This window comes from Oncorhynchus keta, chromosome 14 (assembly GCF_023373465.1).
Source record: "Oncorhynchus keta strain PuntledgeMale-10-30-2019 chromosome 14, Oket_V2, whole genome shotgun sequence".
Classification (NCBI taxonomy): domain Eukaryota; kingdom Metazoa; phylum Chordata; class Actinopteri; order Salmoniformes; family Salmonidae; genus Oncorhynchus; species Oncorhynchus keta.
The window spans coordinates 47,816,047-47,841,687 of NC_068434.1; the positions used below are offsets into that span (position 1 = coordinate 47,816,047).

A 25,641-nucleotide genomic window follows, 5' to 3' on the forward strand; every position below is an offset into this window, starting at 1 on the left:
GCCAGATATGTAAACATTAAGTGACTAAGATACCGTAGAATAGAGTGTATACATTCGTGATGAGTAATGCCAGATATGTACACTACCGTTCAAAAGTTTGGGGTCACTTAGAAATGTCCTTGTTTTTTAAAGAAAAGCACATTTTCTTTCAAGGGAGTACAGGTGGGGACTGAGCACACACCCTTGTGGGGCCCCAGGTAGCCGAGTGGTTAGTGTTGGATTAGTAACTAGTAAAGGTTGCAAGATCGAATCCCTGAGCTGACAAGGAAAAAATCTGTTCTGCCCCTGAACAAGGCAGTTAACCCACTGTTCCTAGGCCATCATTGAAAGTAAGAATTTGTTCTTAACTGACTTGCCTAGTTAAATAAAGGTAAAATAAAAAAAGGAGATGATGTTTCCTACCTTCACAACCTGGATGTACCATGTGTGTGCAGTGATGATTTGTCAGGGTCTTGCCATTCCAAGGCTGCGTATGTGTGCATGCCTCTCTCTTTGTCCCCACTCCAAGGCTGGGTGGTGGGGACAAGGAATGTTGCGGTGTGATGAATGTGTCTCAACTCACACACACCCAACCCCGCTAAACACTTATTTTTTCCTGTTACCCAGGGACCCTGGCCAAGGAAAAACCACCCTAAAGACCCTGAATAAAGAGAGAGCCATAGAGACCAAATGGGACCAGTTTGTGTCTCTGCAAAAGGTCTTCTTTGTCTTTTCTTTTATCTCTCTATGCCTATCCACTTCTTGAGTTTAATTCTGGGGTTGTGTCCTTAAAAGGGTTGTCACTTAAAGTCATATTACCTGCTCAGAAGAGGCAAAACAAGCCGTACAACACACACACACACACACACACACACACACACACACACACACACACACACACACACACATACATAGACATTTGTCGCACACTCACACACGCACACAGCCAGACACATACACACTTCCAGCCAGACACATACACACTCCTTGGGGATGCTTGCCTGTGTGTGTCTGTGGCAGTAGAGGACATTAGGAGAGCTGAGAGCTGTTGCAGCTGAAGTCTTGTGCTCCTCTCATCTCCTGCTCTCACACACACACACACACACACACACACACACACACACACACACACACACACTGATAGACAGGCTGGAGAGAGGGAAGGGCATAGGGGAGAGAGAAAAAGAGATTGAGAGAGGAAAGGGAGATACGTGACTGTTTCCTCTGCAAATCCTCATACTCTATGTCCTCAGCCAAGGAGATATGTGTTTGTGTGTGTCTGCTTGCCTGCATGCCTGTCTGTCTGTGTATGTACGTTAGTCTCTGTGTGCCTGTGCATATGCAAGGCTCTAGGTGCGCTTTTATGAAAATATATGCGTAGAAATCCCCTCTGACACCTCCTTCTCACCTCATCCCCCAGCCACGTAGAACAGGCTCCAGGCCCTCCCGCTCCTCCTCTGGTCGTCTGTACCTGTTGAAGGGGTCCTCCATGAGCGTAGCCTCCTCCTCAGCCCTCACCACCCCTACCCTTCTGGGCAGCCTGTCCTCCCTGGGCCCTGGGATGGAAGACACTGGAGCTACATTAACTGGAGCTATAGTGACTGCCACTGGAGCCAGCCAGGATAGTGCGGAGCAACCAGGAGCAGGAGGGGACTCCGAGACAGAGCTGCCCATGTCAGAGTGTAAGTAAATAGTCTTGTATGTAATATTCAGAGGGTTCTCTGTGGTTAAAAAGGGGTGCAATATGGTGAAACCTGAGGGGTAGTGTGTGTGAAGGTTGTGTCTGTGTTCAATGGGGTTGTTTTGTGGAGCAAACGCCTCTCTCCTCATCTTTCTGTGTGTTATATTCTGGTTCCTCTTTGGAGCTCTCTGTGTGTGTGTGTGTGTGTGTGTGTGTGTGTGTGTGTGTGTGTGTGTGTGTGTGTGTGTGTGTGTGTGTGCCGGGGCCCGCTCGTTACTCCAGGTCATCTGGTTCTGCATTTTTGGAGCCAGAATGAGCCCTATCTGTTTCCCATCAGCCCTGTCACTCTGCAGGAACATCTGCGGCGTGCGCACGGAACCCAAAGACCCCCCCACACACACACATCTACACACAGAACCCAAACACCCGGATCCCGTTGTCATAGGAACAGCTCTTCCTTCTGACGTGATCGTGATATGACACACACCCTGGGCTCAAAGTGTAATGTTTGTTTTTGAAGGAATGTTTTCCTCGTACAACACGTCACTTCTGACTCTTACACTGCTACACTGCATCTGATATGGCACCCGAATTCCTCTGTAGGGCACATTGGGCTCTTGTCAAATGTAGTGCGCTATGTAGGGAATAGAGCACCATTTCAGATGCAGTATAGGAGTCAGAAGTGAGAGAGAAAGCCTCTAGACTTGTCTGTATTGCGCATGCCAGGGTGGAAAGACTCGCTCTCAGAGCTTTGCGTTGGTTCCTTTGGGTTGATTTCCTCCCAATGCTGTTCCAGCAATGAAGCCCAACACAACACTGCTGCTTTCTACCCTGGTCACTGTAGTCAGGTCACGAAAGGGCCCGCTAGCTGGACAGCTAGCTAAAGCCTCCCTCACTACTCTCCAGCTCTGGCTTCCCAGAGTGCTTTGCATCAAATCTGGAGGATAGTTAGTCAACGGATCTATCCAAGAGCGATCAGAGCCTTTGTTATGCTATCACATTTTGACAAAAGACTAGTTTTGTTTGCCCGAGTCATCATTAGTTCGTTGTCGTAACCCCCCCCGCTCCCTCTACTCCTCATAGGTTAAAGCAATTAACTGCTCTTCTCCATAATCCACAGAGTTATGCCTCAAATCCAGAAATTGGGCACCAGTGATATTCAGCTGAGCTCACTCACTCCGCCCGCCCCAAGGCACATTTCTACCTGAAAAAAAAAAAAATGAAGAATGCGTCCTAGCACCCTCTAGGGTGAAGGGAGGGACTTTCTTTTTTTAAAGCTCTTTGATGAAAAGGGAATCAACATTTGAGCACTCATTATTTGAATATTTTCATAAAAGATAATACATTTAAATTATGAGCTAATTATAAAATTATATTAAATCTAAAGCCAGAACAAATGATTGGCTATTATCATTTTTGACGGTGTGTTTTATGGTGGGGTTTTTCCTATGAGGTATCTAAGCACATTAATCACCACGTGATTAATTTAGTCTCTAGTTGGTGTATTTTCATATTTTGATTAATGTATTCCATTCTATCCGAGTGCTTTATGAAGATTTAGTGCAACGTCATTTTATGTGTGTCACTTGTGATGTATTCCACCATAGTGTGTTTCAAAGAGATCTTGTTCTGTAGCCAACAATCTTTGTTCATCTGAACTGACTTTGAATTAATTACTGCATCTGAACAGCAGAGGGAGCTAGGGGATCATTTTTGTCTCATAAAACTCTACTCTCCTGACATTTACATTTTAGTCATTTAGTAGACACTCTTATCCAGAGTGCATACATTTTAATACCGGTCCCCTGTGGGAATTGCACCCACAACCCTGGCATTGCAAGTGCCATCCTCTGGCAAGTCCTTCTGGCAATTACTCTGAACTGTGGGACACTGTGGATGACAACTTTTGATTTTCTCATTAAATAGCCTACTATTCGACTTTATGATTTTGCTCCTTTAAAAAAAGTAAATAATTTCTTTGAATCGTCTCTAAACAAAATAAAAAATAAAGATAACCCTTTAGCGGTGACACCTGTGAGACGTGAGTCCTTTAGGCTACAGAGAGAAGAACAAAACGTTGTCCTTATAATGTTGTGACTGTTCATGTTTACTGCCTCTCCGCCCAGACCTTCAGAAGCTGCTGGATGAAGTCCACCAGAGTGTCACCAAAGACTTCGGTGATCCAGAGCAGATTCATGGCGACGGCACTTTGACTGTCGGATACCGGTAACGTCCCCCTAGGCCTAGCCACATTCCACTCCCCTTTCTGGTCACTACTCCTCTGGATTTTCTCTTTCCGCTTTCATCCCTTACTCTCCTGCTCCTCTCTTCTCCTTTACTCAGCAATAGATTAAAGGGGTACCAAGACAAGTTCTCTGGAATTAACAAATTCATAAATGGCTGTGTGTGTTGGAATTGAGCTAGTGGATGATTACATGATGTTGACTAAGTAAAAGTAAAAGCATTATCATGTCATGCTGACCCAATGGTGACCAGGTTAGCAATGAAACATTTGCATTTCCACGCAGACTTTCAACCCCATTTGTTAACTCCAGAACCCAGGGTGAGAGGGTGATCTAATATGTAAACGCCCTAACTAACTATACGCCCTAAATAAATAGTAACGGATTTGTTCTCTCACACAACAGGCCACCTACCCAATCCACCCCTCAGAGAGGGGACAACACAACACGCCCCAAGACCAAAGACACACCAAGACCCAAAAGGTTGGCTTGCTACACCTAAACTCAAATTACTACTACTTTTCTACCGTTCTACCAGCTGCAGAATAAAAAATAAGTTCTGCCCTGTCTGTTTTAAATGTTAAGTTTGTTTTGGGAACTTTTCCGTTTTGAAAGTTGAGGCGCTTTGCACCAGAAGAGGTCAAGTAGGTCAGGTTTGCGAGTAAGAGCTATTTTGCAGACAGAAAATGTTGCCTACACTATTTTACTATACTGCATTACATTGAGTATCATATTGCATTGAGTGTAACTGTGTTGTATTGAAAACAAGCCTTGTCTCTGTCTCTGTGTATAGTTGTCCTGCTAAAGCCACTGTCTATCTAGCTCTAGTCACAACAACTCAATCAGTCAATCAATCTATCAATCATGGTATTGTATAAAAAAAGACATCAAATCAAAATCAAATCAAATCAAATTTGATTTGTCACATACACATGGTTAGCAGATGTTAATGCGAGTGTAGCGAAATGCTTGTGCTTCTAGTTCAGACAATGCAGTAATAACCAACAAGTAATCTAACTAACAATTCCAAAACTACTGTCTTATACACAGTGTAAGGGGATAAAGAATATGTACATAAGGATATATGAATGAGTGATGGTACAGAGCAGCATAGGCAAGATACAGTAGATGATATCGAGTACAGTATATACATATGAGATGAGTATGTAAACAAAGTGGCATAGTTAAAGTGGCTAGTGATACATGTATTACATAAGGATGCAGTCGATGATATAGAGTACAGTATATACGTATGCATATGAGATGAATAATGTAGGGTAAGTAACATTATATAAGGTAGCATTGTTTAAAGTGGCTAGTGATATATTTACATCATTTCCCATCAATTCCCATTATTAAAGTGGCTGGAGTTGTGTCAGTGTGTTGGCAGCAGCCACTCAATGTTAGTGGTGGCTGTTTAACAGTCTGATGGCCTTGAGATAGAAGCTGTTTTTCAGTCTCTCGGTCCCAGCTTTGATGCACCTGTACTGACCTCGCCTTCTGGATGATAGCGGGGTGAACAGGCAGTGGCTCGGGTGGTTGATGTCCTTGATGATCTTTATGGCCTTCCTGTAACATCGGGTGGTGTAGGTGTCCTGGAGGGCAGGTAGTTTGCCCCCGGTGATGCGTTGTGCAGACCTCACTACCCTCTGGAGAGCCTTACGGTTATGGGCGGAGCAGTTGCCGTACCAGCCGGTGATACAGCCCGCCCGGATGCTCTCGATTGTGCATCTGTAGAAGTTTGTGAGTGCTTTTGGTGACAAGCCGAATTTCTTCAGCCTCCTGAGGTTGAAGAGGCGCTGCCGCGCCTTCTTCACGATGCTGTCTGTGTGAGTGGACCAATTCAGTTTGTCTGTGATGTGTATGCCGAGGAACTTAAAACTTGCTACCCTCTCCACTACTGTTCCATCGATGTGGATAGGGGGTGTTCCCTCTGCTGTTTCCTGAAGTCCACAATCATCTCCTTAGTTTTGTTGACGTTGAGTGTGAGGTTATTTTCCTGACACCACACTCCGAGGGCCCTCACCTCCTCCCTGTAGGCCGTCTCGTCGTTGTTGGTAATCAAGCCTACCACTGTTGTGTCGTCTGCAAACTTGATGATTGAGTTGGAGGCGTGCGTGGGTGAACAGGGAGTACAGGAGAGGGCTCAGAACGCACCCTTGTGGGGCCCCAGTGTTGAGGATCAGCGGGGTGGAGATGTTGTTGCCTACCCTCACCACCTGGGGGCGGCCCGTCAGGAAGTCCAGTACCCAGTTGCACAGGGCGGGGTCGAGACCCAGGGTCTCGAGCTTAATGACGAGTTTGGAGGGTACTATGGTGTTGAATGCCGAGCTGTAGTCGATGAGCAGCATTCTCACATAGGTATTCCTCTTGTCCAGATGGGTTAGGGCAGTGTGGTTGAGATTGCATCGTCTGTGGACCGTAAGCAAATTGGGCGGTAAGCAAATTGGAGTGGGTCTAGAGTGTCAGGTAGGTACAGTATATAAAGTTTCCCTGCATTGTGTGTAATTTCAGTGCATTCAGAAAGTATTCAGACCCCTTGACTTCTTCTACATTTTGTTACGTTACAGCCTTATTCTAAAATGGAAGAAATGTATTTTTTCCCTCATCAATCTACACACAATTTTTAAAAATTGTTCACATTTGAACAAAAACAGAAATACCTTATTTACATAAGCATTCAGACCCTTTGCTATGAGGCTCGAAATTGAGCTCAGGTGCATCCTGTTTCCATTGATCAACCTTGAGATGTTTCTACAACTTGATTGGAGTCCACCTGTGGTAAATTCAAGTGATTGGACATGATTTGGAAAGGCACACACCTGTCTATATAAGGTCCCACAGTTGACAGTGCATGTCAGAGCAAAAAACCAAGCCATGAGGTCGAAGGAATTGTGTGTAGAGCTCAGAGACAGGATTGTGTCGAGGCACAGATCTGGAGAAGGGTACCAAACAATGTCTGAAGCATTGAAGGTCCCCAAGAAACACAGTGGCCTCCATCATTCTTAAATGGAAGAAGTTTGGAACCACCAAGACTCTGCCTACAGCTGACCGCCCGGCCAAACTGAGCAATCGGGGGAGAAAAGCCTTCGTCAGGGAGGTGACGAAGAATCATGGTCAGGGAGGTGACGATGATCACTGACAGAGCTCCATTGTTCCTCTTTGGAGATGGGAGAACCTTCCAGGAGGACAACCCTCTCTGCAGTACTCCACCAATCAGGCCTTTATGGTAGAGTGGCCAGACGGAAGCCACTCCTCAGTAAAAGGCACATGACCGCCCACTTGGAGTTTGCCAAAAGGCACCTAAAGGACTCTCAGACCATGAGAAACAAGATTCTCTGGTCTGATGAAACCAAGATTGAACTCTTTGGCCTGATGGCCAAGCGCCATGTCTGGAGGAAATCTGGCAAGAGACTAGTCAGGATCAAGGGTAAGATGAACGGAGCAAAGTACAGAGAGATCCTTGATGAAAACCTGCTCCAGAGCGCTCTGGACCTCAGTCTGGGACAAGGGTTCACCTTCTAACAGGACGACAGCCAAGACAACACAGGAGGGGCTTCGGGACAAGTCTCTGAATATCCTTGAGTGGCCCAGCCAGAACACAATTAAACATCTCTGGAGAGATGTGAAAATAGCTGTGCAGCGACGCTCCCTATCCAACCTGAGAGCTTGAGATGATCTGCAGACAATAATGGGAGAAATTCCCTAAATACAGGTGTGCCACGCTTGTAGCTTCATACCCAAGAAGACTCAAGGCTGTAATCACTGCCAAAGGTGCTTCAACAAAGTACTGCGTAAAGGGTCTGAATACTTATGTAAATGTGATATTTCCCTTTTCTTTTTTATACATTTGGGAAAATGTCCTTATGGGACATTGTCCTTATGGGGTATTGTGTTTAGTATGATGACAAAATAGAACTCTTTAATACATTTTAGAATAAAGATGTAAATGTAACAAAATGTGGAAAAAGACATGGGGTCTAAATACTTTCCGAATGCAGTGTACATGTGATGTTTTTGTATTGCAAAGTCATTTTGTCTCTCAATTCAATTTAAAGGCTTTATTGACATGGGAAACATATGTTTACATTGCCAAAGCAAGTGGAATAGATCATTAACAGAAGTGAAATCAATGATAAAAAATGAACAGTAAACATTACACTTTACACAAAAGTTCCAAAATAGTAAAGACATTTCAAATGTCGTATTATGTCTATATACAAGTACAAAAGGGAAAATAAATCAACATAAATATAAGTTGTATTTACAATGTTGTTTGTTCTCACTGGTTGCCCTTTTCTTGTGGCAACAGGTCACAAATCTTGCTGCTGTGATTGCACATATTTCACCCAATAGATATGGGAGTTTATCAAAATTATATTTGTTTTCAAATTCTTTGTGGATCTGTGTAATCTGAGGGAAATATGTGTCCCAATGTTTCAAGTAATTATATATATATTTCTCTCTCTCTCTCTCTCTCTGTATAGTTGTCCTGCCAAGCCTCTGTCAGCCACCAGTGAGTTGATCAGCAGTAAGAGGTCCATGCTGTGGGATATGAGGACAGCCTATGAGGAGAGAGCAGAGGAGCTGGCCCAGATCTTCAGTGACAGTCTGGACCACAATGCCAGGTGACTATCCCCTCTCTGACCGTCTAGATCTGGTCACAACAACTCACCTCCACAAAAGTTTATATTAGTTTAACTAGGCAAGTCAGTTAAGAACAAATTCTTCTACCCCTGCCAATTGTGCACCGCCCTATGGGACTCCCAATCACAACCCGATGTGATACAGCCTGGATTCAAACCAGGGACTGTAGTGACACCTCTTGCACTGAGATACCGCGCCTTAGACCGCTGCGCTCCTCAGAAGCTACAATCTGACTTTTGTCCTTCTTCCTCAGAGAGGGAGGCCTGCCTGTGTTGTCTTCTAAAGCCATGTTTGTTCAATGACCAATTAATCGCTAGTGCTGGTCAGTTTTTAGTCTCAAAAGCATTGACCACGACATGATTTGAACACGCAACCTTGCGATCTGGAGTCGGATGCGCTACTGTTGCACCACAAAGTCTGGTGGTGTGCTATCAGGCCTCTCGAAGTTCAGTTTCTCATTCCCAGCAGTAGGATATCAAGCAGTCGACTTACTCAGGACCTTGTGGCGCAACAGTAATGCGTCGGACTCATTCAAATCATGTCAGGATTCATGTTTTTAAGCATGAATGAAAACTGGGCCTGCTCTGACCAGCACTAGTCCCATGTGGCTCAGTTGGTAGAGCATGGCACTTGTAATGCCAGGATTGTGGGTTTGATTTCCACGGGGGACCAGTACAAACAAAGATTTAAAATGTATGCAGTCATCTACTGTAAGTTGCTGTGGATAAGCGCATCTGCTAAATATGTCCAAAGAGGTGAGTTGGTCTCTGAACAACCACACCACAAGGTCATAGGTAACTAACCAGGCAGTATGAGAACGTTTCATAGAATTTGCCCACGTCTTTCTCTGGGGAAAGAAGCAGACAACCTAATAATGATAAGTGTGTACTATAAATCAAATGTTATTGGTCACATAAACATTGTAAGCAGACCTATTTGCTTATGGTCTTGCCTACACCTCGCGAACATTTTTTATTTTTATTATATGAGAAAACAATATTCCATTTTATTTGGAACGACAAGCCAGACAAAGTTAATTGGGCCTATTTATATAATGAATATGAATTCTGAGGGCAGAAATGATTAAATATTAAAGCATTAGACTTCTCACTAAAGGCTTCAGTCATATAAAAGTAATACTTCAATCCAAACTGGTTCTCTAGTAAAAACACTATGAATGTCTCACCCTGTTCAAGAATGGCCCTTTTCCCCTTTATTCAGATTACAACCTCTCACTTTCAGTTATTTGAAAAGAAAATAATCTCCCAAATATCGCTATTTTTAAAACAAGCCATAGAAAGTTGTTTGTAATTTAAATTTAATCCACCAGAAAACACAAAACAAATAATACAACAAATATTGTGGTTAAACTCAAATATACTAATTGATTTAAAAAAAAACTTCATAAATCTTTGTAAATTCTATCATAAATAGGACTGGGGGAGTTATGTCACACATGCAGCTAACAAAAACACATGGAAATGTCTGCTCTACCCAAAATTACAACCAACTACTTGCAGCATTACTGCAAAAATGGAAGAAGAGAGTGCAAGGGGAAAAAGGTAAGGAACTTGTCTGTCAGCCCTGCATAAAGGACTGGTTAATGAAAATTGTGATAAATAAAAAAGTATACTAGTTTCATTTAAGGACCAAAAAATGGACAGCCGTGCCATATAGATTGCAAAATAGTTGGGAAGAGATTTGACGTACCGATTCCATGCCACATGGTTAATGAATTGATATGCAAAATGACGCCGGATTCAAAACTTAGAATTTTTCCATTTAAATTATTATACAAAATTCTTGCAACCAATAGAATGTTATTTATATGGGGGATACAATCTTCCCAGCTCTTCAGATTTTGCTGCAAAGAGACAATCATTAGATAATTTTGTTTTGGTACTGTCCACATGTAGCTTGTTTTTGGTCACAGGTCATGGAATGTCTGAAGAATTGCAATTCATTGTACTTGTAATAGGTGAACATAAAATATCAGTAATTGGTAAAGTCAATCAAAAATCTATGTAGTTTACTACAATTTGCAACAGAGAGACCGCACAGAAGCAGAGAATGTCAAGCTAGCCTTCTCTGGTCAGGCCCTTATCCTAAACATTCAGCTTCAACACTAGTGACCATCAACAAACACCTTGAGTGTCCCAAAAACAACACTGGAAATGTTGTTTTTTACAGAAACTCCAGGCATTGTGTTGATCATTCTAAACTAAATATAAACATAACTCATTTAACATTTCCCCATTGCACCCTGTTATCTAATTATATGGTTAATGTCAGAGGATTAAGTATCTCTCCTGTATGCATCTTATTACAGTATATCCCCTCCCTTTCTTTGCTCTCACTGTGCCCACCCCGTCTCTCTTTCCCCCTCTCTGCATGACTACTCTCTTCTCTCTTCCTTTTATCTCTGTACTCCCTCTCTGCACAGGAAGAGGCTGGAGAGTGGCATCCAGAGGTTCCAAGCCCTATGTCATGTGACCCACTCTCACCTCATCCCTCGTCATGTGACCCCACAGGTCACCGGCATGAAACCCCCAGAGACAGACTGCAGCAACAACAACATGTGGTATGACATCTGCAATACCCATCACATGGATTGGAATGTTGGAATGTGTGTTTGTTTTCACAAACAAAACTTTTGACCCCGACGTGATTTGAACACGCAACCTTCTGATCTGGAGTCAGACGCGCTACCGTTGCGCCACGAAGTCCTGTGACGAACTAGTGTGTCTGATGCCATTTCATAGAATGCACTTCCCTATCTTTCCCCTAGGAAGTCAAATAGAGACCAAGGACATCACTAGAGCTTTTGCTAGCCACAAATAGTTTTTTGCACTGCTGCGATAGTGTATTTTTTGCATATTTCTTATTATTTTTTTAATAATGTATTATTTTGGAGGTTTTGCTCAATCTGATTAGGTGGGCCTGGTAGGGCCTGCTTCCCCAGTGGGTGGGCCTGTGTCCACCTAGGCCCATCCTTGCCTACGCACCTGGGACAGCGCCATTGCACTGCTTTGAGACAAGCATGGGGACTAGGGTGACCACATGTACCAGATTGTGTGGAACAGTCCTGCATTTTGCCCCTTTTATCAACATATTCAAACACCACAAATTTTGGGGAAAAAGGTAGATTTGTCCCATATTTCAGTCAGACATTCCGACCTCTCTCTTGTCTCTTGCAGTCACGCTTATGAAAATATATACATCATAAGGATGTGGAAGCCTAGCATGCTGACTAGACCGGGCACTGCGTCTGCATGCGCTATCGTGCACATGTTGATTTATACATCACCACAAGACAGGTAGATTGAAGTATCAAAAAAAACTCTGAAATCTTTGTCCTTGGATATAAACATTGGGTTTTTATTTTACCTGAAATACACAAGGTCGTTTTTTCTGGCTCTGTAGAATTTTTACCCGTTTTGAGTTACACAAAATTGTGCGTTCACAACTCCAACAATTACATTCTAGTTTGTTTCTAGTCATCTATCCTCCTTCAGTAGTCTTCTTCTTCCTCCTCTTCTTCTTCTTCTGTGGACATTATATGTTGGTTGGAGTGTGGACCTCAGTTTATCTTTCAATTAAACCTGAATCAATGTCTTGGAAGATCACATAATGGTTTCAGTGTTTATCAGCATTTATAACTTAAGTCTGATAATTATTTGTACAAAGCAGTTCATCTGATAATACTTGTGGAATATAAAAATATTTGCTTGACATATGTTTTCCAGTTTCTTCAAATATTTTGCAAATGCAATTTATTTCTATGTTAACTTCACTATGAACTGCTTTATCCTTTCCTTTTTAATAGACACTCTTATCCAGAGCAAATTACAGTACATACATTTTTGTACTAAAGCCCCATGGGAATCGTACCCACAACCCTAGCATTGCAAGTGCTATGCTCTCTACCAACTGAGCCACATCATACACTCCGTGATCAAAAGTATGTGGACACCTGCTCGTCAAAAATCTCATTCCAAAATCATGGCCATTAGTATGGAGTTGGTCACCCCTTTGATGCTATAACAGCCTCCATTCTTCTGGGAAAGCTTTGCACTAGATATTGGAACATAGCTGCGGCGACTTGCTTCCATTCAGCCACAAGAGCATTAGTGAGGTCGGACACTGATGTTGGGCAATTAGGCCTGTCTCTCAGTCTGCATTCCAGTTCATCCCAAAGGTGTTCGATGGGGTTGAGGTCAGGAGCTCTGTGCAAGCCAGTCAAATTCTTCCACACCAATCTCAACAAACTATTTCTGTATGGACCTCGCTTTGTGCTCTGGGTCATTGTCATGCTAAAACAGGAAAGGGCCTTCCTCAAACTGTTGCCACAAAGTTGTAAGCACAGAATCTTCTAGAATGTCATTGTATGCTTTAGCATTAAGATTTCTCTTCACTGGAACTAAGGGGCCTAGACAAACAATTTTTAAAAAGCTCCAAACCCTTATTCACCCTCCACCAAAATCTACAGTTGGCACTATGCATTGGGGTGGGTATCATTCTCTTGGCATCCGACAAACCAAGATTAAAACGTGATTCATCACTCCAGAGAACATATTTTCACGGCTCCAGAGTCCAATGGCAGCAAGCTTTACACCATTACAGCCAACACTTGGTATTGCATACAGAGATCTTAGGCTTGTGTGTGACTGCTTGGCCATGGAAACCCATTTCATGAAGTTCCTGACAAACAGTTATTGTGCTGACAATGCTTCCAGAGGCGCTTCAGCACTCGCCGGTCCAGTTATGAGCCGTCGTTGCTTGACATTTCCACTTCACATAACAGCACTTACAGAGGTGTGGACTCGAGTCACACAAATTTGACTTTAACACGAATGACTCGTGACTTGACTGGACTTGAGCCTTATGAATCGACCTGACTTGATACCCTCCCCAAGCCCAAATATTTAAAATGATGCTATTAAAAAAAGTGTGCAGCGCATCAACTCTTCATTTAATGGATGACAGTTTGAATTGGACAGCAGCCAATCAAATTGTGCCAGCCGAGAAAAAGTTGTGCGTGGCAGTGCATAGGAACGTCAGCGGGTGAATTCAGATGGAGCCCTTGGAAAGATGATACCCCAAATTATTATTTTCAGATATAAAAACGATGCTGATTCAATAAAAAACGGATTGCAACTTGCAAAACATGCGGAAAGAAGATTGCAGACAGAGGCACAACAATTTCCAACTTTGTTCGACATTTAAAGCTGCACAAAGAATGGTAAGTCGTGGCTAATATAGCCGACCGCTATATATTTTATTACTTTACTAGTGTATCATGTAGGCTAACGTAACGTTAAATCAATGAGCCTCCACACAGTCAGTCAGTGCGGGAACGTGATCATTGCACCCAAGATTGAGCTACAACTGGCTAGGCAGTTGGTAGCCTAAATCCTGCCCGATGTTACTGCTGTTCCTAAAACTATTGACATACGGTCGCCTATTTATACTGCCAATGTTTGTCTATTGAGATTGCATGGCAGTGTGGTCGATTTTATATACGTGTCAGCAACGAGTGTGATTGAAATTGAAGGGGTGTCCACATACTTTTGCCCATGTTGTGTATCATCACAAACCACTTGATGTCTCAATGTACTCAATTATTGAATTGTGTGTTGTTTTTCTTCATGGTGATGGAAAGTCTACATGTACAAACTAGATGACCAGCCTATGTACAATACAGTAATGTACATTAAGTGGTTTGTAAGGATGATAAATTAATACTTCACAAAAAGTGGTTATTTTCCATGTTATTTGATCAAGAAAAATATTGAATTTGATGTGGAGGTTTTGTGTCTTTGCCCATATTTTTGCCTGCACTGCAGACGTCTATATCGGTCTGCTAATACTAGTAAAGGCCCAGTGCACTACTTTTTTAGGGGGGGCTGCAGCACCCTCGGCATCCCCACTTCCCGCAGCTATGTTTGTATTGCTCTCCGGAGGAGGATTTCTGTGTGTGGGATGGCCTCAAACTACCATTTTGTTTTTGGGATGGCCTCAAACTACCATTTTGTTTCTTTAACTGTGCCTTCTTCAGGGTTTACCCAATAAGTTACTGGGAGCTTATATACAGTGTGTGACTCTCTTTATTTTTTCGAGTCGATACTGTGCACTCATACATGGGTAAGTGTGTGTGTGTGTGTGTGTGTGTGTACGTTTTTGCATGTTGGTGTACAATTTGAATGTTTGCACAACAGTTTGTAAATTTGTGTGAAATCAATTGAACTCCTCTACAATGTGCCCTACGTCCAATCCAGGTTTATTTATAGATGATTTATACTGTATGTATTTTTCATCCTATCCATCCAGGCTGTCCTCTCTACTGAGCAATCTCCCTCCAGAGGTGTCTCAGGACAGAGGGGTGAGCCGAGTTCTGGAGAAACTCAGCCGCTTCGCAGATGAGCGGACCCCCAAGGTGCGACCCCATGTCTTCCTGAAGATGTTGGGGGGTCTACAGCCCTGGGAGCTCTGCCTACCTGACCTCTGTGTTGCCATTGAGGTACGGACACATCAAATAATAATGGATTTATAATAATGGATTTATAGTGAATTAATTATTATGCTTTATTTGTTTAATGAAGTGCATTGTTTCTTGGTTGGTCAATTGGTTTAAACATGGTGCTAGTTGTGGGTTTGATTTCTGCTTGGGCCACGTACAATGTATAACATTTTAAAAAGGGGAAATAATTGTGTGTGTACAAAAGATTATTTGAAGAGATGTTTCCTGACTGCAATACCTCTGCCTCGGATAGGGAATATCTTAATGTCATCCTCCTCTCATCCGCTCTCCTCATCTCCTTCTCAAAACCCATTGGAGGGAGGAACCTCTGGCTTTCTCATCAAATGGGTTTTTAAAAATGAGACGAGGAGAGAGGAAGCAATGAGTTTCAGTGGTGGAAAAAGTACCCAATTGTCATACTTGAGTAAAAGTATAGATACCTTTTTAATAGAAAGTTACTCAAGTAAAATTGAAGCATTCATCATGTAACGAGTACTTTTGGGTGTCAGGGAAAATGTAATTGAGTACAAAAGTACATTATTTTTGTTAGGAATGTAGTGAATTGTAGTCCATTTAAAATGTTTTTAAAAAGTAAAAGTAAAGTACTATGTAAGTAGTACTTTACACCACTGAGGAGTATGCAATTAACATCTTCCCATAAGAGAGCTGTCAGTGGCCTCAAACTGTGTTAATTCAGCAGCCAATTAATCTCCTTTGCTTGTCAGAGCAGGCCCAGTCTCACTCAAGCTCAAAAGCACCCACCCCAATGTGAACACACAACCTTCTGCGCTGAAGTCAGATGCAGTACTGTTGTGCCACCCAGTCCTTAGTAACTACTGTAGACAGTGGGAGGCAGTTTTCATTTAATAGAATACACCCTTATCTTTCTCTTGGGAAAGAAATGGAAGGGAGGCTTATGTCATGAGGAACTGACCACCTTGTTACAGTGGGAGGCAGATCCTGGATAGCTTGAACAGTACTCGACTTGGACTAGGACAATAGCATCTTACCTCACATATACATACTCATGAACTGTTTATAGTACATGTATTGTACAACCAGGAATTCAATTACAGTCATAATTTTTTGCCCAAGAAACAATTCATAGAGCATTGAACTGTACCATTCTTCAGGTCCTAGATGACCAGACCTTGTGGTGCAATGGTTACGTGTCTGACTTCAGATCAGTTGTTTTGAAGTTGAAGGAAAACTGGACCCCCATTGACCTGAGGACAGATGTCTAAACATACATGGCTTTAGGGGTTTAACACAGAACAAATTGTGGTCAAGTAACATTGTCAGAATCAGAGGAGGCTGTCTAAGACGTGATTACATTTTAATTTATCAAATGGTCCATGGTTCAAGTCCCTTTTCAGGCTGCAAAAGTTTAAGTACAAGTCGCTTTGAATAAGAGTCTGTTGAAATACCATATTACATTTGGATTGTCTATATAGAGCTTTTTAAAGTGTTTAAAAGTATTTAACATTTACATTACATTTAAGTCATTTAGCAGACGCTCTTATCCAGAGCGACTTACAAATTGGTGCATTCACCTTATGACATCCAGTGGAACAGCCACTTTACAATAGTGCATCTAAATCTTTTACGGGGGTGACGTTATCCTATCCTAGGTATTCCTTAAAGAGGTGGGGTTTCAGGTGTCTCCGGAAGGTGGTGATTGACTCCGCTGTCCTGGCGTCGTGGGGAGTTTGTTCCACCATTGGGGGCCAGAGCAGCGAACAGTTTTGACTGGGCTGAGCGGGAACTGTACTTCCTCAGTGGTAGGGAGGCGAGCAGGCCAGAGGTGGATGAACGCAGTGCCCTTGTTTGGGTGTAGGGCCTGATCAGAGCCTGGAGGTACTGAGGTGCCGTTCCCCTCACAGCTCCGTAGGCAGCACCATGGTCTTGTAGCGGATGCGAGCTTCAACTGGAAGCCAGTGGAGAGAGCGGAGGAGCTGGGTGACGTGAGAGAACTTGGAAGGTTGAACACCAGACGGGCTGCGGCGTTCTGGATGAGTTGTAGGGGTTTAATGGCACAGGCAGGAGCCCAGCCAACAGTGAGTTGCAGTAATCCAGACGGGAGATGACAAGTGCCTGGGTTAGGACCTGCGCCGCTTCCTGTGTGAGGCAGGGTCGTACTCTGCGGATGTTGTAGAGCATGAACCTACAGGAACGGGCCACCGCCTTGATGTTTTGAGAACGACAGGGTGTTGTCAGGATCACGCCAAGGTTCTTAGCGCTCTGGGAGGAGGACACAATGGAGTTGTCAACCGTGATGGCGAGATCATGGAACGGGCAGTCCTTCCCCGGGAGGAAGAGTAGCTCCGTCTTGCCGAGGTTCAGCTTGAGGTGGTGATCCGTCATCCACACTGATATGTCTGCCAGACATGCAGAGATGCGATTCGCCACCTGGTCATCAGAAGGGAAAGGAGAAGATTAATTGTGTGTCGTCTGCATAGCAATGATAGGAGAGACCATGTGAGGTTATGACAGAGCCAAGTGACTTGGTGTATAGCGAGAATAGGAGAGGGCCTAGAACAGAGCCCTGGGGGACACCAGTGGTGAGGAGCGCGTGGTGAGGAGACAGATTCTCGCCACGCCTCCTGGTAGGAGCGACCTGTCAGGTAGGACGCAATTGGGCCGCGCCGGAGATGCCCAACTCGGAGAGGGTGGAGGGAGGATCTGATGGTTCACAGTATCGAAGGCAGCCGATAGGTCTAGAAGGATGAGAGCAGAGGAGAGAGAGTTAGCTTTAGCAGTGCGGAGCGCCTCCGTGATACAGAGAAGAGCAGTCTCAGTTGAATGACTAGTCTTGAAACCTGACTGATTTGGATCAAGAAGGTCATTCTGAGAGAGATAGCGGGAGAGCTGGCCAAGGACGGCACGTTCAAGAGTTTTGTAGAGAAAGAAAGAAGGGATACTGGTCTGTAGTTGTTGACATCGGAGGGATCGAGTGTAGGTTTTTCAGAAGGGTGCAACTCTCGCTCTCTTGAAGACGGAAGGGACGTAGCCAGCGGTCAGGGATGAGTTGATGAGCGAGGTGAGGTAAGGGAGAAGGTCTCCGGAAATGGTCTGGAGAAGAGAGGAGGGGATAGGGTCAAGCGGGCAGGTTGTTGGGCGGCCGGCCGTCACAAGACGCAAGATTTCATCTGGAGAGAGAGGGGAGAAAGAGGTCAGAGCACAGGGTATGGCAGTGTGAGCAGAACCAGCGGTGTCGTTTGACTTAGCAAACGAGGATCGGATGTCGTCGACCTTCTTTTCAAAATGGTTGACGAAGTCATCTGCAGAGAGGAGGAGGGGGGATTCAGGAGGGAGGAGAAGGTGGCAAAGAGCTTCCCTAGGGTTAGAGGCAGATGCTTGGAATTTAGAGTGGTAGAAAGTGGCTTTAGCAGCAGAGACAGAGGAGGAAAATGTAGAGAGGAGGGAGTGAAAGGATGCCAGGTCCGCAGGGAGGCGAGTTTTCCTCCATTTCCTCGGCTGCCCGGAGCCCTGTTCTGTGAGCTCGCAATGAGTCGTCGAGCCACGGAGCGGGAGGGAGGACCGAGCCGGCCTGGAGGATAGGGGACATAGAGTCAAAGGATGCAGAAAGGGAGGAGAGGAGGGTTGAGGAGGCAGAATCAGGAGATAGGTTTGAGCAGAGGGAAGAGATGATAGGATGGAAGAGGAGAGAGTAGCGGGGAGAGAGAGCGAAGGTTGGGACGGCGCGATACCATCCGAGTAGGGGCAGTGTGGGAAGTGTTGGATGAGAGCGAGAGGGAAAAGGATACAAGGTAGTGGTCGGAGACTTGGAGGGGAGTTGCAATGAGGTTAGTGGAAGAACAGCATCTAGTAAAGATGAGGTCGGCGTATTGCCTGCCTTGTGAGTAGGGGGGAAGGTGAGAGGGTGAGGTCAAAGAGGAGAGGAGTGGAAATAAGGAGGCAGAGAGGAATGAGTCAAAGGTAGACGTGGGGAGGTTAAAGTCGCCCAGAACTGTGAGAGGTGAGCCGTCCTCAGGAAAGGAGCTTATCAAGGCATCAAGCTCATTGATGAACTCTCCGAGGGGACCTGGAGGGCGATAAATGATAAGGATGTTAAGCTTGAAAGGGCTGGTAACTGTGACAGCATGAAATTCAAAGGAGGCGATAGACAGATGGGTAAGGGGAGAAAGAGAGAATGACCACTTGGGAGAGATGAGGATCCCGGTGCCACCACCCCGCTGACCAGAAGCTCTCGGGGTGTGCGAGAACATGTGGGCGGATGAAGAGAGAGCAGTAGGAGTAGCAGTGTTATCTGTGGTGATCCATGTTTCCGTCAGTGCCAAGAAGTCGAGGGACTGGAGGGAGGCATAGGCTGAGATGAACTCTGCCTTGTTGGCCGCAGATCGGCAGTTCCAGAGGCTACCGGAGACCTGGAACTCCACGTGGGTCGTGCGCGCTGGGACCACCAGATTAGGGTGGCACGCGGTGTGGAGCGTTTGTATGGTCTGTGCAGAGGAGAGAACAGGGATAGACAGATACATAGTTGACAGGCTACAGAAGAGGCTACGCTAATGCAAGGAGATTGGAATGACAAGTGGACTACACGTCTCGAATGTTCAGAAAGTTATTACGTAGCAAGAATCTTATTGACTAAAATGATTAAAATGATACAGTACTGCTGAAGTAGGCTAGCTGGCAGTGGCTGCGTTGTTGACTTTGTAGGCTAGCTGGCAGTGGCTGCGTTGTTGACACTACACTAATCAAGTCGTTCCGTTGAATGTAATAGTTTCTACAGTGCTGCTATTCGGGGCTAGCTGGCTAGCTAGCAGTGTTGATTACGTTACGTTGCGTTAAAAGAACGACAATAGCTGGCTAGCTAACCTAGAAAATCGCTCTAGACTACACAATTATATTTGATACACAGACGGCTATGTAGCTAGCTACGATCAAACAAATCAAACCGTTGTGCTGTAATGAAATGAAATGAAAATGTGATACTACCTGTGGAGCGAAGCGGAATCGACCGGGTTGTTGAGTGCGGAAGTTCTATTCAGTAGACGTTGGCTAGCTGTTGGCTAGCTAACAGTGTCTCCTACGTTAAGGACGACAAATAGCTGGCTAGCTAACCTCGGTAAATTAAGATAATCACTCTAAGACTACACGCTCTAAACTACACAATTATCTTGGATACGAAGACAGCAAAGACAACTATGTAGCTAGCTAACACTACACTAATCAAGTCGTTCAGTTGAGTGTAATAGTTTCTACAGTGCTGCTATTCTGTAGACGGTGGACGTTTGCTAGCTGGCTAGCTGCTGGGCAGATAGCAGTGTAGACTACGTTAGGGCGACGAAATACGAAGTTGCAATAGAAGTGCTGACTGTTTCACTTTGTTGTCCTCTTTCTTTTCCTTTTCTTCTGTCCTTTTGTCCTTATTTTGTCTTCCTTTCTTCTGTTAACTAGATATTTTTTGTTGTTATTCTTTGTAAGCTAGCTAGCTTCTTCCAGGAGAGTCCCTAGCAACTGCTTAGCAACAAGTAAACAATTCTGCTAGCAATTCAGCTAGCTAAGATAACTGTACAATTTTATGAAAAATAGTTACTTTTTCAAAAGCCTGTCTTTTTTGGTTTGTTCCTTGTTTTGTCTTCTATTGAGTCTTGCAGTTTTCTCTTGATTTTTTTTCGATGTACTTCACTCTAAAAAACCATTTAAATCTCAATATATACAGGAGCTCATTTTTCAGCAGCTGCTCAATTTAGAACTCCGGAACACAATTTAACATTGTAAAGGCAAGAATTCACCTCATCCACAACAATTATTCAGCACCCACCTGGGTGATGCGCAGCAACCAGACAGACACATTGTAGGAATCTAGACACGAGACCAGGGTTCCCCACCTGGAGGCCCTGCGTGTGGTTTTATTTGACCCCCATTTTTGTCATATTTTTTTCTCCTTGTTGGAGATTATTTTAATTGTATTTTTAAACAGAATATCAGCTCCGAGTGATTTTAATTTGGGAAATCTGTTCCCAAGTATTTCATATACAAATGTAAGCAAGGTTTGAAGTAATATGTTTTAGTCAAATATTATATCTGTTTGGGCTTCTTGCGGTCAATTTGCAGTCTACAAATTATTCGTAATTATGTTCCAGTCCCCCAAACATCTGCTCAATAAAAAATTGGCCCGCAGCTGAATCTAGTTGATGATCCCTGCACTACACAGAACATCCCTCTCCCCCCTACCATCCAAACCAACATATTGAGACTAATGATTAGGTACAGACTGCTACCCCTCCGCACGCACGCACACTCCCACACACCGATGATGACGGCCTTCATGGCCCCTAGCCCCAGAACAGAACAGAACAGTTGGAATAAGTTAATAACAGGAATTCAGAGTGATAAATTAGACCGACTGGTTATAAAGATGCTTACCTTAGGGTTGTGTGTGGAGGGGTGGGGCAATATACCCTGCCTGTTCCCCTCCCACATATCGCAATTTGTGCCATCCATAAGTGAGAAAGCTACATAGCAAGTATAGACCATATATTGTGTTCCGTACATGTAATAGAAAAGAGCAGAAGCGCTGATTTATCCATTCAGACCCCAGTCTTACTGTACCTACCTGGACAATTTGCTATTTTAGTATTCCTCCAGTAGTTTTCACAAAGGAGAAATCCTCCACTTCTATGTCAAAGATAGTACAACAAAAACACTATTGTAAATACTACAGTAATGAACCCAAAAACACTACAGTAAATACTACAGTATACTACAAGCTGTAAAAAAACGACAATAAATACTATAGTATATATTACAGTTTTATTTTACTGCAGTATTTATACTATAGTATACTACAGTATTCACTAGTGTTTTTGCAGACTTAAGTCCACAAAAACACTCCGATGAAGGCTACGAAAACACTACAGTGAATACTATAGTATTTACAGTATATCATAGTATAAAATTGTATTTTTTCATTTGGGCATAGGAGAACCCTTTTTGATTACAGGTAAAACCATGTTTGGTTCCATGTAGAACCCTCTGTGGAAAGGCTTCTACATGTAACCCAAAAGGTTCTACCTAGAACCAAAAGGAACCAAAAAGGATCTGGAACCAAAAAGGGTTCTTCAATGGGGACAGACAAATAACCCTTTTAGATTCTAGATAGTACACTCTTAAAAGGTGCTATGCTTTGGAACTGTGTGTGGTAACTCTCTCTTCCCCTCGCTCTCCCTCCCTCTCTCTCTTCAGATAGCCAGGGAGCATGTTGTCCAGATGTCCAGAGAGGACTATGACTCGTGGCTCCTCTCCAGGGTCACTCTTTCACAGCAGCAGGACCACTAACCCAAACACATGTGAGGTGTACACATTTTTACTAATACCAGGAAAATGTAACGACCAAAAAATTCACGCACACGCAAATACGCTCACACATTTAAATACACACACACGCACACACACCACACACACCACCCGTTCTGCCATTCACCTTCTGTTAAAGGTCCCCAAAGCACACACATCCCTGGGTCGCTCCTCTTTTCAGTTCGCTGCAGCTAGCGACTGGAACGAGCTGCAAAAATCATTCTAACTGGACTGTTTTATTTCTTCATTCAAAGACTCAATGATGGACACTCTTACTGACAGTTGTGGCTGCTTCGCGTGAATTATTGTTTGTCTCTACCGTCTTGCCCTTTGTGCTGTTGTCTGTGCCCAATAATGTTTGTACCATGTTTTGTGCTGCTACCATGTTGTGCTGCTACCATGTTGTGTTTCTACCATGTTGTTGTTGTTTTTGGTCCCTCTTCATGTAGTGTTATGGTGTCGCTCTTGTCGTGGTGTGTGTGTTTTGTCCTATATTTTATTTTATTTTTAATCCCAGCCCCAGTCCTCGCAGGAGGCCTTTTGCCTTCTGGTAGGCCGTCATTGAAAATAAGATTTTTTTCTTAACTGACTTGCCTAGTTAAATAACACACACACACACCCTGGCCATGGATGATGATGAAACACACACATACACAAATATAGTTGCCCATAGTCTCTGAACTGACCTAAGGTTAGGTTTGGGGGGAGATTAAGCTGATCCTAGATCTGTGATCCCACAGGCAATTCCAATCCAGAGTCTTCCTCCTTTATATCCACTGTGGGAAGCCGGGCTCACATTTCACATCCACTTGTTCTCCGTTTCCCTTTTGTTTACGTTTCAAACCTACTTAAATCATGTCTCCTACGGGAGGATAAGCTTCACTGAGCCATCAAATACCTCCCTGTCCTTGTGCCGTCCCCTTATCCCTTTCTCCCTCCCTCCGCCAGTCCACTCCTCCCTTCTCTTCCATTCCCACACCAACCTTTCCCTCCCCGTCCTCCTACCATCCTCTTATCCCCCCATCTCTCCAGTTCCCATCACATCCACCGCCCTTCCCTCCCCACAAACATCCCAAACAACAATAATAGATAGCGTGTTGTCTGTTATTGAAATCAGCCCAGTGCCACGCCCATACGGGCTCTGCTCCAGCCTTACCCCAGCCCCGGCCTTGTCTGATGGATAGCCCTTTTTTATTTGGGAAATAAAGAGCCTGACCAAATGATCTTTGCCTCCTGTTAGATAAAGATAATGAACTCTGCCTGGAAACAATTGTTTGTGAAGACTTTGAGCAGACTAGTTAAGCGTTACTGTGAATGCAGTGTTTCAACAGCTGTCTGTAGAGGATTTCACAAAATCATGAATGTGATCATTAAAACAATAATGATTAAAAAGGTTACAATTATGTGATTCTGTCTGTGGCACTATATGTCATTCATCTGTGGAAATATGACTAAATGCTGCGATGGCAATAAAATAACTTATCATCATTGTGTGTTTGTTCCAATGTTTGTTGTCAGCAGATAACTGTCTAGCTTTCTTATCTTCTGTGATAAGCTGTTGTGTTTTTCTCTTTTGGATGGTCGGATTGAGGGAGGGAGCTGGAGCGTACACCCCCGGGTTTGTGTAGTGGTGTCAAAGGCTTTGGTAGACTCCCAGAGGGGAGAGAGGGAGAAGGGCGAAAGAAGGGGAGAACAGGAGACAGGGATGGGGGAGAGAGGGAGAAGGGGGGAAAACTGGTGTCGATCACACATTTCAGGAATGCCACACAGTCTTGTTTGAACCCCAGACCTTAACCTCAACGTATGGGGAGGGGAAGACACATGCTCTCTTATTCTAACCTCATTCAGGTTAAGTTATGAGAAAACGTTCTAATCCACACTGGTATACTCTTAGAAAAAAAGGGTTCTTTGGCTGTCCACATAGGATCACACTATTTGGTTCCAGGTAGAACTATTTTGGGTTCCAAGTAGAACCCTCTGTGGAAAGGGTTCTACATGGAACCCAAAAGAGTTCTATTTGGAACCAAAAGGGTTCTACCTTGAACCAAAAAGGGTTATCCTATGGGGACAGACAAAGAACACTTTTCGGTTCAAGACAGCACCTTTTTTTCCTAAGAATGTAGTGTCAAGCATTTGTCCTTGATCATGTGATCTGATCGAGGAACAAAGTCTGATGTTTTGGTTTACCAGTCTAGGTCATGAGTTTAAGAAAAACTACTTGAAAACCTACACATTGTGTGTGCTGGTTGGAGAGATTTATAAGGTACTGGAAATTGCAACGTTAGGGTCTGCAATATTCTGTCAGTCTGTGTCTTTGTGCATTTTTAGCCCACATAGCACAACAACCAAGCCGGCTGTGGAAAATTCAATATTTACATTACAACATTTACTTTGCAATTACCTGCAGGCCACTCTATTCCAGGGGTGTAGGCACAGGTGAGGAGCATGGCCCAATCACTCAGACTAAGCAACAAAAAATTATAATGTAAAGTATTGTTTTATACTCTACTTCTCAGTATTCCAAACAGGACATTTTGTATTTTTACCTAAACATGCCAACACGGATAGAATTCATAGCAAGCAGTGCACTGGGTTAGTCCGATTTGATGAACTGGAATGACATTCACTCTCACAGGATGGGTTGCCAAAAAAACTAACTGAAAGCCACACCCCCCAATAAGCCACGAATATGACTGTATTGAAGCAAACAGTATGTCACTCTGCTTCTATGGTTATATGCACTATGCAACTGCCTATTTAATTTGTTCATTTAGCGAACAAGACGGCTCATAATCCAGTGCCTTTCCCACAGTCAACACACCTATATTTTAGCTTTATTTAGATTTTTAAATGCTAAATGTTCTCTCAGCCTCATGGCAAACTGTAGAATAGCATATGATGAGCTATAATATTGCATGTTCCTCTCTGTGTTCAGCATATGTAGGAACTCCTTCAAGACGGTTGGAAAAGCATTCCTCATGAAGTTGGTTGAGAGAATCCCAAAAGTGTTCAAAGCTGTCATCAAGGCTACTTTGAATAATCTAAAATATAACATATATTTGGATTGGTTTAACCCTATTTTGGCTACTACATGATTCCATATGTGTTATTTAATAGTGTTGATGTCTTCACTATTGTTCTACAATATATAAAATAGTACAAATAAAGAAAAACCCTTGAATGAGTACTGTAGGTGTGTCCAAACTTTTGACTGATACTTTATGTTCCATGTGTGTAGTTCCATTTTC

General features: G+C 43.6%; 1 protein-coding gene and 1 non-coding gene across 4 annotated transcripts in view; one reads left to right on the top strand and one right to left on the bottom strand.

The window, feature by feature from the left end:
- Positions 1–23,881, top strand: part of LOC118393543 (coiled-coil domain-containing protein 60-like) — a 55,811-nt gene extending 31,930 nt beyond the window's left edge. For 2 of the 3 annotated variants that reach the window (XM_035786296.2, XM_035786298.2), the window contains 8 exons: positions 607–697; positions 1,400–1,661; positions 3,787–3,886; positions 4,309–4,386; positions 8,391–8,531; positions 10,994–11,131; positions 14,881–15,070; positions 22,287–23,881. In XM_035786296.2, the coding sequence (XP_035642189.1) occupies positions 607–697; positions 1,400–1,661; positions 3,787–3,886; positions 4,309–4,386; positions 8,391–8,531; positions 10,994–11,131; positions 14,881–15,070; positions 22,287–22,619 (1,333 nt within the window). In that variant the 3' untranslated portion in view covers positions 22,620–23,881. Of the gene's footprint in view, positions 1–606; positions 698–1,399; positions 1,662–3,786; positions 3,887–4,308; positions 4,387–8,390; positions 8,532–10,993; positions 11,132–14,880; positions 15,071–22,282 lie in introns of all 3 variants that reach the window. The other variant, XM_035786297.2, reaches the window with a different exon arrangement.
- trnaw-cca (transfer RNA tryptophan (anticodon CCA)) lies at positions 11,205–11,276 on the bottom strand. The gene has a single exon. It is a non-coding gene; the product is annotated as a tRNA-Trp (tRNA).
- Positions 23,882–25,641: the final 1,760 nt, after the last annotated feature.